At 40.4% G+C, this 14,737-nt stretch overlaps 1 protein-coding gene across 1 annotated transcript in view; it reads left to right on the top strand.

Moving 5' to 3' along the window:
* LOC126995330 (solute carrier family 23 member 1-like) overlaps nucleotides 1–14,737 on the top strand; it is a 50,743-nt gene that overhangs the window by 17,583 nt on the left and 18,423 nt on the right. Inside the window, exon 4 of the mRNA XM_050854809.1 lies at nucleotides 7,136–7,249. Coding sequence (XP_050710766.1) covers nucleotides 7,136–7,249 — 114 coding nt within the window. The remainder of the gene's footprint in view (nucleotides 1–7,135; nucleotides 7,250–14,737) is intronic.

The raw sequence follows: 14,737 nt of genomic DNA, 5'->3' as shown, positions 1-14,737 counted from the left end.
CGTTCTGTTTTATCCCGTTTTCCTTTCGGCTCATCCAGACCTGGATCCTCACATTCCACATCCAGACCAAATATTCTCTCTCTCTCTCTCTCTCTCTCTCTCTCTCTCTCTCTCTCTCTCTCTCTCTCTCTCTCGTCTCCTTTTTATTGTTTTTTCGTGTGTGAGTGTGTGTGTGTAATTCGCCTTGGATCTGCTGCAGCCTCTGTCGAGACAGCCAGACACCACCCCACGGCAGCGAGCTCAGAGCTCATTATTTGCCTATCTCTGGGTAGGTCTGAAACCATGCATGTGTGTGTGTGTGTGTGTGTGTGTGTGTGTGTGATAGATAGAGAGAGAGAGAGAGAGAGAGAGAGAGAGAGAGAGAGAGAGAGATTGGACCGACCATTGTCAGGCATATATTATAGTTACAGAACACGTATCGTTATTTCATAACCTTTTTTTTTCTTTTCTTTTTTCAAGATTGATGTTCTGGGTAGGTAAACTGCATGTAATTCTTAAGTCGCTACCATAGTATTCATCCACCTCACGCCAAACCTTGTTGGACGATGGCATAAAAACTCTGTGGTTCCCACGTACCCACCTTCCCTCGATATCCGTCCCTTGTTCGTACATGTCGACACCGTCGGCCGCAGACAATGCAAACGCTGTAAAGATGCTGCAAGGACTAGCGTCCACCAAGAGTCCATCATGTCCGGCCATTCCAAATTTCTTCTATCAACATTTTCATAGTACGTCAATATCATATGTATGTTTACCGTAAAGTATAAATTTTATTAAGTCCACATTTCTCTACTATCCGCCTCGGACGTACAAAGGACTGTAAACGGATAGAGCGGACACCTGTGGATGATGAATGGAAGGTGAAAGGACTAGTATCCACCAAGTGTCCATCATGTCCGGTCATTCCAAATTTCTTCTATCAACAATTTCATAGTCAATATCATATTTATGTTTACCGTAAAGTATAAATTTTAATGCAGTAAATCCACATTTCTCTATTATCCGCCTCGGACGTACAAAGGACTGTAAACGGATAGAGCGGACACCTGTGGATGATGAATGGAAGGTGAAAGGACTAGTATCCACCAAGTGTCCATTATGTCCGGCCGTTCAAAATTCCTTCTATCAAAAAACTTATAGTCAAAATCATCTGTATGTTTACCGTAAAATATAAATCTAATGGAGCGATTCCGAATTTCTCATTTATTCCACCTCGGACGACCAAAGGACTGTAGACGGATAGAGCGGATACTTGTGGATGACAAATGGAAGGTGAATAGACATCCGCCCCAAGTCCGTGGACGTCCACTGCCGGCAGGGGGGGCAACCGGCAACTCCAACTTTTCTGGGTGTGCGTCTCACACGGCACGGTACAAAAAATTGTACCGCATGTTGCACTGAAAAAGTACCATTCGTACCACTAAATTTTAAACATGTACCACAAAATGTATCACTTTCTATCTAATGAAAATATGATGGTTGATAAGGTAATATACAGACAAATTCTTGGTAATCAATGCGACAAGGGAATACATCCATTGTTTACTTCAATTCAGTTGATAGTAATGAGTTGTAGGTTTAATATTGTATAAAAATACAATAAAGGAGATGGGAGGTGCCTGCCAGGCTGAGAAGAAAAGGTGTGTGGTTATACGTAATGGCCTTAGGGAAGAAAAACCTTCAATTAGGAACCAAAGGGAGCCCCATGAAATGAGAGTGGTGAGGGAAATTGGCAAGACTGAACAAGTCAGGAAGACTGTCAGAGAAAACTGATGATGTAATGAGACTAGGTTGTTATGAAAAAGGAAACAATAGACCACTGAAACTGATACTGAACTGAAATCACAGACAGCAGCAGAAGAGGTTTTGAGTAAAGATTGGAAACTTAGACACAGAACAATATAAAATGACACATAAAAAATATAAAAAATGAGCATTGAAGAAAGACATAAGCTGAAGGGATTTTTAAATGAAGCAAAACAGAAAAATGAAGAAAGATCAGAGGAAGAAAGAGAAGAACTTTTTGGGAGAGTTTGAAACAACCATATAATGAAGTGGTGGATCAGGAGAAGAACAATTATCAAAACATAAAGGGAAGTGAAGTGGAGAACATACAGACTGATATTAACCTATACAAAAATTGATGGATTAACGTCAATAAGATTGGAGTTGGGAGATTATTTAATTAAGGAAAATTCAGATATAATGTGTATACAGAAACAAAATTAATGGAAAATACAGAAACACAACTGGGAAAAATATAACTACAAGGTGTATAGAAAAGAAGGACGGAATAGGAGGAGGGGTAATGATTTTGACTAGACTGTAGTTAAAAGTTTCGGAAGTTAAAATAGGTCCAGAAACCACCGAAATCATCTGTATACAAGTCGCACTTGGGACTTATGTTTTCCATTCTTTTGACACTTCTCTCTCGTTTCTCTCTTGAAATTCTGTCTCTTGGGCAAGTTCTTTCTGAAAGGTTTCATTTAATATTTCACAGATTTCCTTTGCATTCTCATGGATTCTGTCGCCCACTTTGATCGTAGTCACAGCTTATTTTTCTTTAATTTCTTATTTATAAGTCTATAAAAAAGTTTTGGGTCCTCCTCACATTTTTCTATTCTATTATTTTCAAACTTTTTTCTTCTTCTCTCCTCACTTTAGTATAATCATTTCTAGCTTATCTACAGCTTTCTCTATTTATAGCATTCCTTCTCCCTTTTAAGTTTCTCCATGCTTTATCTTTCTTTTTCTTTGCTTCCAGACATTTTGTATTAAACCACTGTTTTTTCCCTCTTTATCACATAGTAGGGTACCCACTTTACTTAAACTTCATGATACAGTACCACGCTATCCGAGTTTCGCGATCCTCGAGTTTCGCGCTTAGTCCTAAATTCTCATCATCCTGACTTTCGCCCATTACTGCCCCGAGTTTCGCGCTGCTTTTACATATATGGGCCACGTCTACCCACTGTCGGCATCATGTGCGCTGCCTGAGAAGGTGGTGTCACACTGGCCGTTTTCATCAAACCATTGGGGCTACGGACAACCCCGATTGCCCGTATGCCCAACCGGGAGCGAGTTGTCGGTTATCCGTACGAATGGAAAACGGTTGTGGGTACGAGCGTGGATACGTGGGTACCGCGCGGCTGCATGTAAACAAACAGACGACGGCAGTGGCTGAGGAGTGAGGAGCAGTGGAAGATGACCCACCAAGAGACTCATAAAGTGGACTGGCAGAGCTGCTTTGTTTGCTATTTGATTGACAAGAAAAGAACACCCCGTGCTGTGCAACCACAGTCCAAAAAACTTTTTTTCTCCAGTCTATAAAAATTGTAGATGGACTCCCGGTGTTATGTTCCTGTCGGAGGACCGGACATGACGGCAGCGATCCATTATGCTGGCCGGTGTTGCGAGAAATAATCTCCTCGTTGAAATAAGTTGGTCTGCTGTCCACCACGCATGCGCCCTAGGGGAATACACAGCACAAAAATAATTAATTTGCCTGGTTTTGTTCTAGTTTGTCCACTTATGGTCTTTGTGACCGGTGAGTGAAATATGGAAACAGTAAGCAAGTTGAACCTCTTTGCGAGCTGTTTTGTATCTGCGGCGGCGGGTGCTCGTACAACAGGCATTAAAAAGTCGATCATTATATTAGTGATTTAATGATTTGCAACAGAAATAGTTAGCAGATTATTTCATAAGACACCGAAAACTACCAGAAAAAATAGGTTCGTCCAAAAGTGTCCCACGAGTGATGTTCTGAAAATTTTCCAAGTTCTCTGACAAGGTTTGGGTAAACACTCCTGTCCTCCCGTCTTTGATGCCCATAATCGTGCCCACAACCGCTTCTTCCTTACATTTAACTGCAGCTACAAGTCCAAAACTTGGGTAACGGCGGCACAAGCCGCGGAGCCCTTACTTTAGTAGACGACGCCACGTGGATACTGGGCGACTGCTTTGTTTACAGACAAGTGACCTCTCTTTCTGCCTCTCTTTCTTACCTCTCTGTCTGCCTGTCTCTTCCTCTTTGACTCTCTCTCTCTCTCTCTCTCTCTCTCTCTCTCTCTCTCTCTCTTAGATGCAGAGAGAGAGAGAGAGAGAGAGAGAGAGAGAGAGAGAGAGAGAGAGAGAGAGAGAGAGAGAGAGAGAGAGAGAGAGAGAGAGAGAGAGAGAGAGAGAGAGAGAGAGAGAGAGAGAGAGAGAGAGAGAGAGAGAGAGAGAGAGATTGTCAAGGTCAACGTCATTGGACTCACAGCGAATCACAAGCATGTTTTCAAAACTGCCAGCCAATGGTAAGGCAGTCGCCTTCAACTGCGGCTTTAAAACAACCCGTTCTTACTTCCCATTTTGTTCGTTTTACCAAGATACGTATTTTGCGATAATAAGGGAGTTAAGTCGAAAAAAAAGTCAGTTTCTCCAAGGATCGGAATCAATTTGCGCTTTTTCATTGTTTTCAATACCCCGAGTTTCGCGATCCTCGATTTTAGCGCTAGACCTTCGGAACGAACCAAGTGCGAAACTCGTGAGAGTATTGTAAGTTATAAGGAAGTAGTCATATTTTGTTGTACTTTTCAGCTTTTTCATTTCCGACCAATTTATAGTTCCAACCTTGTTTTATTGTAATTTCTTCTTTTCTCTTTATGGTTCTCTAATCCAATCTCTTCACATTCTTCGTCAGTTTCTATTAGTAATACTTTATGGTCAAAGTTTTTCCCAGTGGGCACTCTTGTTGCACTTCACTTAACAAGTATGTTCCTTTAGTGAAAATTAAGTCCAATCTTGCTGGTTCATCTTCTCTAAATCTCATCTTTTCCCTTACCCACTGTGTCATGAGGTTATCTGTGGCCAATTTTAATACATTAACTCCCCATGTATTTTCTTCACCTTGCACTTCAAACTTTTCTCATTTGACATTTTTACAGTTCATAAAGCATCTGTAAAGCTGTTGTGTATACTGGCATTAGAACAAAATTATGCACATGTATTGAGTACCATACTTTCGACCATTTACATTGGTCTCATTAAATGCATCCTTTTGGACGCATTTCTAAAGTTTCTTACACATTTTTAATAAGTGGTCAACTAAGTAGTCAAGTAAGTTGTCTGGAAAAGGGTACACTTGGGTTGTAAAGTGATTATCTTCTGTAGACAGGAAGATGTGGAATAGCAGACCAGTTTTCATGTGCACTTCTTATACGTATAAGGCGTATAGTGTAAAAGGGGTGACCAAACCAAATTATTATTATTATTATTATTATTATTATTATTATTATTATTATTATTATTATTATTATTATTATTATTATTATTATTATTATTATTATTATGATAACTATCACTGATAAGCTACCAAAGCCTCCCTTCAGGGTGCAGATACAACAAGTTGAACCACACAAAATACCAAAAGGTACTGGAGAAAAACAAAGGCAACGAATAGTTAAGAAACTGGCCAGTCAAAGCCAAAAGGAGGAATAATAAAATTACTGTTTCAAAAAGACATTCACACGAGACTTAAATGTAGAAATGTTTGCAGAAAGGACAATCTCATTGGGTAACTGATTCCATAAACTTGTCGACGACGAAAGAAAACATCGTGGGAATTGTGTCGTACAAAAATTCATAGGATTAAAAGCAAGATCGTTTTGACTAAGAGCAAACCTCGTGACCCGGGCAGGAGTAAAATGATTAGGCAAAGTATTGTGTAAGGGATGCCGATTATTCGTAAAAACCCTAAATAAAATGCTAAGGGCACCAACTTGAAGCCGATGATCAAGATCAAGAACAAGTGCCGAAGAATTAGATTTGATTGAGTTGATAGCTCTGTCAAGTAACTTTAAATGGCGATTGGCAGCAGACATCCAAACAGGAGCACAATACTCAAAGTGGGGCAAAATGAATGCATAAAAAAATTGATTACAGTTGAGTCACAAGCAAATATTTTGAAGCACTTACGAAGTAAGCCTGTCTTCTGTGCAATAGTGGAATACATGGAACGGATGTGCTTCTCAAATGTCAGTTTAGAAGCAAGAGTGACTCCCAACAAACGAATACTAGAAACATCCTTAATCTGTTCACCAAAAAAAGGCAAACAAGGATGAGGCGGATTCAAGGTACGGGATCTACTGACGGTAATGGAATGCGTTTTATTAGCATTAAGCTTTATGCCCCAAAGTTGACACCAAACGGTGATCATTGCCAAGTCCCTATTCAGAGATGCAGCAACTTCACCTCTGTTGCTAGGAGAGTGAACAGAGGAGTATAGAGTTGTATCATCAGCATAAGAAATGAGCTTATTTTCGAGGTTAATGCCCAAGTCAGAAATAAAAATGTTAAAAAATAAAGGTCCAAGGACACTGGCCTGAGGAACACCAGAAACAACAGGCAGAGAAGCAAAGCCGGCACCATCAATCGGGCGGCATTGAGTTTTTGGCAGCTTCTGATAGCTGAATTCTTGCCGCATCATGTAGTGAGGCAAGCTAAGGAAAAGACGACCTTAGAGGGGATGATTCTTGAAGCTAAAGTTGCGTGATTTTTCTGTCAAACTCGCCCGTGGGCTTAGCCAATTGGGTGATCGTTTTCTACTCCCGTGGCAGTGACGTCACGCAGTTAGCATCATTCTGTACCTTTATTATGAACATAAACCATGGAGGAACTGACCTTTTTTTTTTTTTTATTAGACAAAATGAGGTTCTATTTTTTACACTTTGCGTTATTTTTCTTTTACAAAATCAAATATCCCTTGATGAAAGTTATCTTTAGTGACTAAAAGCATCACAGCCAATCCATAAATAGTCAAATACAAAAGGAAAGTGTCCCAAAACCTAGAATTTCTGAACACGTAGCTCCAACAATCTATGTTTTCACCCGGAAAGGAAGGCTAATTCTTGATATCATGATAATTTTCTTTATGTAGTCGAATGCTTTTTTTTTTCAAGCTTTTCATTAACTCATAAAATACTGAAATCAACCAATAAATAGCAGAGATACAGATATTTTTTCTAAAAACTATATAAATGGCAGTTCGCCCCTTTTACAATATACGCCTCATATGTAAATAAAAAATACAAAAGAAGGACCACTAATACCAATTATTGTTACATTAAACTTGCTTATATGCAAACTCTTCTTACAGGTCAGTGGGGGCTTCCCACTGTGTCAGTAGCTGGCGTTTTGGGAATGATGGCAGGGGTGATTGCGTCGATGATTGAAAGTATTGGTGACTACTATGCTTGTGCCAGGATTGCAGGTAAGCTGAAATCCTAAGTGTATTATAGAATAAAACATTCTTGTTCTGGGGAATAATCTGACTTTTTTTTTCTTGCAGATCTAGTTTTGTCCCCCCCCACTCCTTTAAAAAACTGGTGATTTCTGCAAAACAAATAATGCTTATTAATAGTAAACAAAGAAAAACTCAACAGAAATTAAAGTTTCATCCTTCCAATTAGTAGAAATGATGAAAAAATAGCATTGAGCCCTCACAAAACAATGAGGACGGCAACTCTGCCCCCACCGACAACAGTGATAACAACGCAAGTGTTGGTACTGGCGGTGGCAGAGTCCATTGTCCTCATTGTCCTGTGAGGGCTTATGCTTATTTTTCTAATCAATTTTACTTAGTGCGAGGACGAAACCTTTATCTGGTAAATTTTCTTTCAGAAATCACTACATTTTGAGGGGGAAGGGAGGGGGAAGAACAAAAAAAGTGATTTGTGAGAAAAAACAAATGTCACATGAATTTGAAACACATGTAAAACTATAAGAAAAAGTAGTTTCAGCATCAGAATTGGAGGATGATCTAAGTCGTAAGTCGTAAGTGCAAGCGGTCGTAAGTCATGTACGTCGTAACTCGATGACTACCCATACTGCACTGCGGATACAGGGACTGAGCTCAAGCTCAGATAGTCCTGTCTCCCGATCTATAGATGTCCAAGCTTCTTCACGGTTCGGAACAAATAAGCGCTTATTCTATCTTTTCAATACCCCAAGTTTCGCGATCCTCGAGTTTAGGGCTATACCTTCGGAACAAAGCAAGCGCGAAACTCGGGAAGGTGCTGTACTTCCCTTAATTTGGTTGTTCTATACAGCATTTCCTATGTTACCTTCTGGGATTTTAGTTTTAATTTCACTGGTCTCGTTTTTCGTCCGATTTAAGGACCCAGCATAACAATCTCTTCTACCTCCTCCTCAAGGTTTTGTAGTTTTTCATCATTCAAGGTCTTAAGTAAGTCCTTCACTGATTTTAGTTTTTCCTTTTCCCTTTTTGGTTTGTACGTTATATTCTTCTCCTCATGCCAAATATTATTACACTCTTTTTCTTATCTGCCACATCTCTTACTAACTCTTCGTTTTTCTTTAAAGCTTTGACCACCTCTTTCTCTACATTTTCCTTCTCTTTCTGGCATGTCGTTGATATAAATCAAGAACATTATTGGTGTGAGTACAGATCCCTGCAGCACTCCACTTTTCACTTCTCTCCATTCCGATTTTTCATCTCTTGCCACTGTTCTCATTTCTCTTCCTACCAGATACTCCCTCATCCAGGTTTTCATACTGCCTCCCAGTCCTTCTCTATACTCTAATATCCACAATAGTCTATTATGAGGCACTTTATCAAAAGCTTTTTTCAGGTCTTGGTATATCCAGTACATCCCTCCATCTCTTTTTTGTACTGTATCTATTATTCTCGAGTAAAAACAAATCAAATTTGTGACACACGACTTTCCTTGCCTAAATTCAAACTGGCTCTCATTTATTAATTTTTCTCTTTCCAGATGTTCAACCCATTGTTTTTTTTATAATTCTTTCACACATTTTACAGATTACGTACACTTGTGAGTGAGACTGGTCTACAATTTAATGGCTCATGTCTGTTCCCGCTCTTATAAATTGGTATAATGTTTGCTATTTTCCATTCTCTCGGCACCGTTCCAGACTCTAATGAACAACTTGTGCTCATCCCTATAATGTCCAAACCCCTTATGCAAGAGTTAACCAGCATCTTCACTCTTTCATCCCTCACGCTGGTAAATTCTGGAACAATCTTCCTTCATCTGTATTTCCTCCTGCCTACGACTTGAACTCTTTCAAAAGGAAGGTATCAGGACACCTCTCCTCCTGTATTTGATCTTCCTTTCGGCCACCTCTTTTGTTTTACTTTAGGAACAGCGAGTAGCGGGCTTTTTTTTATTATTGTTTTCTTTTTTTGTGTGCCCTTGAGCTGCCTCCTATGTTGTAAAAAAAAAAAAAAACTGATAATATCATAAATTGGCTCTATCAATTCTTCATTGCACTTTTATCACTTGTCCTGATATATCATCTGGTCCCATGGCTTTTCTTCCATCTCAACTCTTCTTTATCCACTCTTATCTTCTTCATTCCTTTAACTCCATTCTATCTTTCTTCTGTTTGAGGTTCAGTTTCTTGTGTGAACACTTTTTGAAAATTTATTTTCATCGCCACTAATTTCCTTGTCCTTATCATAAGTTGTGTCATTTTCTTTTATCACTGTAATACTTTCTCTTTTCTTCAGTTTTCTGTTTACATATTATAGAATAGTTTTGGTTTATCTTTACATTTTCCCACTATGTTTTTTTCAGTTTTTTTTTTTTATTCTCTCCTCACTTGTGTATATTCATTTCTCACCTGTTTGTATTTATCTATTTCTTACATTTCTCCTTCTTTAATATCTCGGGGGCTTCGTTGTGCAGTGGTTAGCACACTCAGCTCACAACCGAGAAAGCCCGGGTTCGATTCCCGGGCGGAGTGGAAAAATTTGGGCGGCTTTTCCGATACCTTATGCCCCTGTCCACCCAGCAGTGAATGGGTACCAGGTATTAATCGCGGGGGCTGTGTCCTGTCTCCTGGGATCAGTTCCCTTCTCCTGTAATTCCTTCCCCTTCTGTCTCTCTCCGGCATATGACCACAGATGTTGCGCCGACTAAACGAAACTTTCCAACTTTTTTCCTTCTTTTATACTTATTCCATGCTTTATCTCTCACCTTTTTAGCATCCATACATTTCTTGTTAAACCATTCTTTGTTTCATGTTTTCTTTATTTCATAATATGGTACATATCCTCTAACTCCTTCATTATAACTTTCAAGAAAGCAATTATATTTGTCTTGTACACTCTTAACCTCTTTTATTACTGCCCAGTTCTTATTTCTGAAAAAAAGATTTTAAGTTCCTCATACCTAACTTTACGTAAAGTAATTTCTCTTTTTCACGTTATGCTTTTCTTCAAACACTTCTACACAATTACTGTTCATTTCTACTTGTAACACTTTGTGATCACTCTTTCCAAGCGGGCATTTATGCTTTACCATAGACTTCACAACTAGTTGACGGGAAATCTCTTCAGTCTTGGCGCGCTGGCTTCGCGTAAGGGGCCGATTGTTATGGCGACTTTCACTGCGACAACTCAAACACACTGCGTTCTTACTCCGAATTTAAGTGGAAACAGGACGAAATCTTCAAGTTTTAGTGCATACAAGCAGGCAGGAGTGTCTCTAGAGTGATTTGGTCGAGGATTCAAGGTAACTTATATAAAATAGCACCATGCGTGCACTTTGAAAACGTTGTGTAAAAAATGGCAAATTTGCGTAACTTTAGGTTGAAATCTTTACGTAAAATGAATGATAACTGTAGGATAGTGAAGTCCACAGTTTTACGTATTAGGAAACAAGAAATGTACGTTTAGTTAGTGCCTACATGGCAACTCAGCTCAGTTCCCGCGTCGCCTAACTCGCCTTAGGCACGCAGTCAGCTGGGCACTTCCCCTCTGTAAAGGATTATCGCTGTCCTGCCTCTGTTTACTCTCCAAGTAAAGGACCTACAGTTATTCATCGTCTGTACCCTTCCCCACAACTGCAAGGATCCAGAGGACGATACAAGAAGACACAGAAGGCAGTGGATCGAGTGGAAGTGACGGAGGAGACACAAGATATGAGGACGCCGCGACCCCGTGGAGTAAACTGTGGAGGAGCCGTACTACGCCATCAGTGCAGTGACTCAGTGTTGTGTGCAGTGCAGTGGTGTGTTCAGTGCAGTGTGGTAGTGAGGGGGCTGTTCACTACGTCCTACGGGGTCGAGTATGTGTGCATGGGGAAGGCCAACTCTGACCCGACTGAGCACTCTTTCGGCAAGCGCCGCACCATGTGCGGCGCCAACTACTGGACGAGCGTGCAGAACTTCATGGTGAGCAACAGGTTGGCCCAGCGCCTGCATTTGCTGAAGCTCGTCGGGTTCTTCCCGGGGACGTGCAGGCCGACCTGGACCGGGCCAAGGCAGAGGAGAAGGAGGACGACGAGGTGATCTTGGCCCAGCTTGCCAGGGAGCTGGCCGACGACCAGCCGGACCCGCCGACGGACGAGTTGCTCCTCGCCGCGGTCGGCAACTACGCCGGTGCTGCAAGCAGGAGCTTGCCCAGCAGGAGGAGATGAAGATTACCGTGGAGCTCGAGAGGGGCGACCCGCCCTCTGTGATGTTCGACGCCCTGGTCGAGCTGGTCGACAGGGGAGAGCTGGAGACGGGCCGGGCGGTCCTGAAGCGGCCATCTCTCCCAATGGCCCACATGGCGTCCTTCGGGATGTCGCTGTGGGACTCCCTGATGTGCAGGGAGGACAAGAAGGAGCGCAGGTTGAGGTTCCTCTCCCTTGCCATGCGCCACAGGGACGGGTTCAGGCACCTCCTGGAGTTCCTGGCGGCCTCAGACCCGACCTTGCAGGGGTACAGGTGCCAGGAGGGGCACAACCTGGCCAACACCATCTTGCCGCACATCAGCAGGTCCCTCTTCAACTGTTTCGGTGCTAATTTCTCCAAGGACGTGACCTCAGAAGCGAGGAAGAACAAGGCCTTGAAGCAGCCGACCGGCAGGAAGAGGAGCAGTATCGAGGAGGGCAGGAAGGAGACGGCGAGGAACAGGGACGTGTACAAGTCCAGGAAACTGACCGGGGCCCACAAGTCATAGGCCAAAAGGCTAAAGTGATTGTTCAGGGACGAGGGCCAGATAGCCGGCAAGACGTGCTGCGGCAATAGTGACATCGGAATTCAACCAAAATAAGTTGTGATTGTATATAGAAAATGAATATTTTGCTTTTGTTGAGTAAAATTAAGATGTTTCTGCATGCTTTCCTCAAGTATTAAGTTTCTAATGTGAAAATTAAGTGATTTATTAGCTGTTAAACACTTACGTAAAAAATTGCACTAAATAAACAAAAAATAAGTAGCTATTTCGGGCAAAAACTTATAAGATATGCTAAATATTGCTATTGATTCTGAAAATATAAGTGATTATCTCTGCATTTGGTGATGTTTGTGCATCTAGCGTAAAATCTGAGGATTTTATAGCCTTTTTAAGTTTTGTTATACTTATATAAAAAACAATTAATCGGGATTTTATTAGGGAACGACTTTGAATTTTTTGATACCGCTGCTCATGGAGACTCATATATGCCTAAGGGAGGTGCCTGTTTTAGTTTCAGGTCGCTAGCTGCTTTGGTTTTGAAAATATTTAAATTTTAAATTTTTGAAAATCGGCCCCCTGCGAATCGGCCCCGCGCCCCGTTTCCCGTCAAGAGATTGTGAAGTCTATGGCTTTACATATCCTTCATTGTTTATTCATTTTGTAAATATTAGATCTAGTTTTGTCGGTTGGTCGTGTGTGTGTGTGTGTGTGTGTGTGTATTTACCTAGTTGTATTTACCTAGTTGTAGTTTTACAGGGCCTGAGCTACGCTCGTGTAGTCCCGTCTCCATATCTGTACTTGTCCAGTTTTTCCTTAAAGTTGTGCACACTCCTCGCAGTTACTACATCCTCACTTACTCTGTTCCAAACTTCTATGTTTCTTTGCGGTAAGCTATATTTTGTTATGTCTCAAGCATCTTCCTTTTCTCATTTTTTTACTGTGACCTCTATTGCTCTTGCGTAGAAACAGAGTAAGTTAATGACTCAAGAATTCCCTTTTCTAAATCCAAACTGTCCTTCATTTATGATGTTTTCCTTTTCTAAATGTTTGACCCATTGTTTTTTTTCATTATACTTTCACAAATTTGCACATTACACTTGTCAAAGAAACCGGTCTATAATCTACTGGTTCAGTTTTGTCTCCACTTTTATGAATTGGTACAACGTTCGCTCTTTTCCATTCTAAGGGCACCTTTCCTGTATTTATAGAGCATGTTATTATGTCATAAACTGTCTCCAGTAATTCATTTCTACACTCTTTTAGTACTTGTCCCGAGATTCCATCCGGTCCCATAGCTTTCCTTCCATCTAAGGTTTTCAGCAACTGTAACAGTTCTCCTTTATCAACCTTTTTATGATTCAGTTTCCCCTCATTCCAATTTTCGAGACCCCAGTCAAAGTCTGTTTCTTCCGTAAACACTTTAAGAAAATGTTTATTAAATATTTCTGCAATTTCTTTGTCCTTTTCGTATATTACATTTTTTTCCTTTTGCCTTTCCACTCCATTTCTTTTTAATTTCCCGTTTACAAATTTATTAAACATTTTTGTTTTTTCTTTACATTTAAAAACTATTCTTCTTTCAAATTCGGCTTCCCCCTCTCTCCTTATTTTCACATAATTATTACTTGCTTTTTTATATTTGTCCCTGTTGTTCTTATTTGGTATTTTCATTAAATTCCTCCATGCCTTATTTCTATTTCTTTTTGCTGTCTCACACCTCCATCCAAATCATGTTTTTTCTCCTTTAGTTTTTACTGTTTAGGATGGAACATGCATCTCTATTCCTCTGTTGTAAATATTCATAAAAGTGTCATATTTCTCTTGAATATTATTACTCCTCTTCATATCAGTCCAGTCTACCCCACCGAAGAAAGTCTTGAGTCCAACGTAATCTGCCTTAGCGTAGTATTTCCTTTTTTTTTTCCTTATAAGCCTCTTCTCGATATTCACATCCTTCCAAAGTCTTCATCTCCAATAGTTCATGATCGCTCTTTCCTAAGGGGCACTCATGACTGACTCCTTCATCCAACTCCACGTTTTTTTTATGAAAATTAAGTCAAGTCTTGATGGTTCGTCATCCCCTCTTAACCTTGTTTTTCTTTGCACCCACTGCGTCACCAGGTTGTCTGTTACCAGCTTCAATAGTTTACTTCCCCAAGTATTTTCACCACCTTCCGTTACAAAATCTTCCCATTTCACTTCTTTGCAATTGAAGTCTCCTATTAATATTACCTCTTTGTTATTTTTATTTCTTCTGTCAGTGCCCGCATTGTAATTTCCAGCATAGTGTTATATCTTGCTTCATTCCAACTTTTGGTTTTAGGGGGACATAGGCTGTTATTATGTTATTCTTCTCTCCACCTTTTACCAGTACCTGCACAACCATCACCTTTCCCATCTTTTCTCCAAATGTTGTACTTGCTCTTTCCCTTCAGCACAAGTTCCAGTTCTTTTACAAGTTTTGTTTCAACTATACATATAATATCTGGATCATTCTACCTTAAATAATCAGTTAGTTTAATTTTCTTTGATACAAGACCATCTATGTTTGTGTACGCAATCTTTAAACCTTTCTTTCCTTCTCTCTTTTTTTCCCCTCTTTCTATCAACACCGTTACTCCCTCTTTTCGCCTCCGATCCACCACTTCATCAGTTTTTCGTTCTTCATTCTCCCCCCAAAATTCTTCTTTTCTTCTTCTGATCTTTCATCATTTCTCTTTTTCGCTTCATTTATCATTTCCTTTACTTTCATTCTTTCATCCTCTGACA

Source organism: Eriocheir sinensis, chromosome 8 (genome assembly GCF_024679095.1).
Source record: "Eriocheir sinensis breed Jianghai 21 chromosome 8, ASM2467909v1, whole genome shotgun sequence".
Taxonomy (NCBI): Eukaryota; Metazoa; Arthropoda; class Malacostraca; order Decapoda; family Varunidae; genus Eriocheir; species Eriocheir sinensis.
The sequence above is the reverse complement of the archived record's forward strand: the minus strand, read 5'-3'. Positions and strand labels throughout refer to the sequence as shown.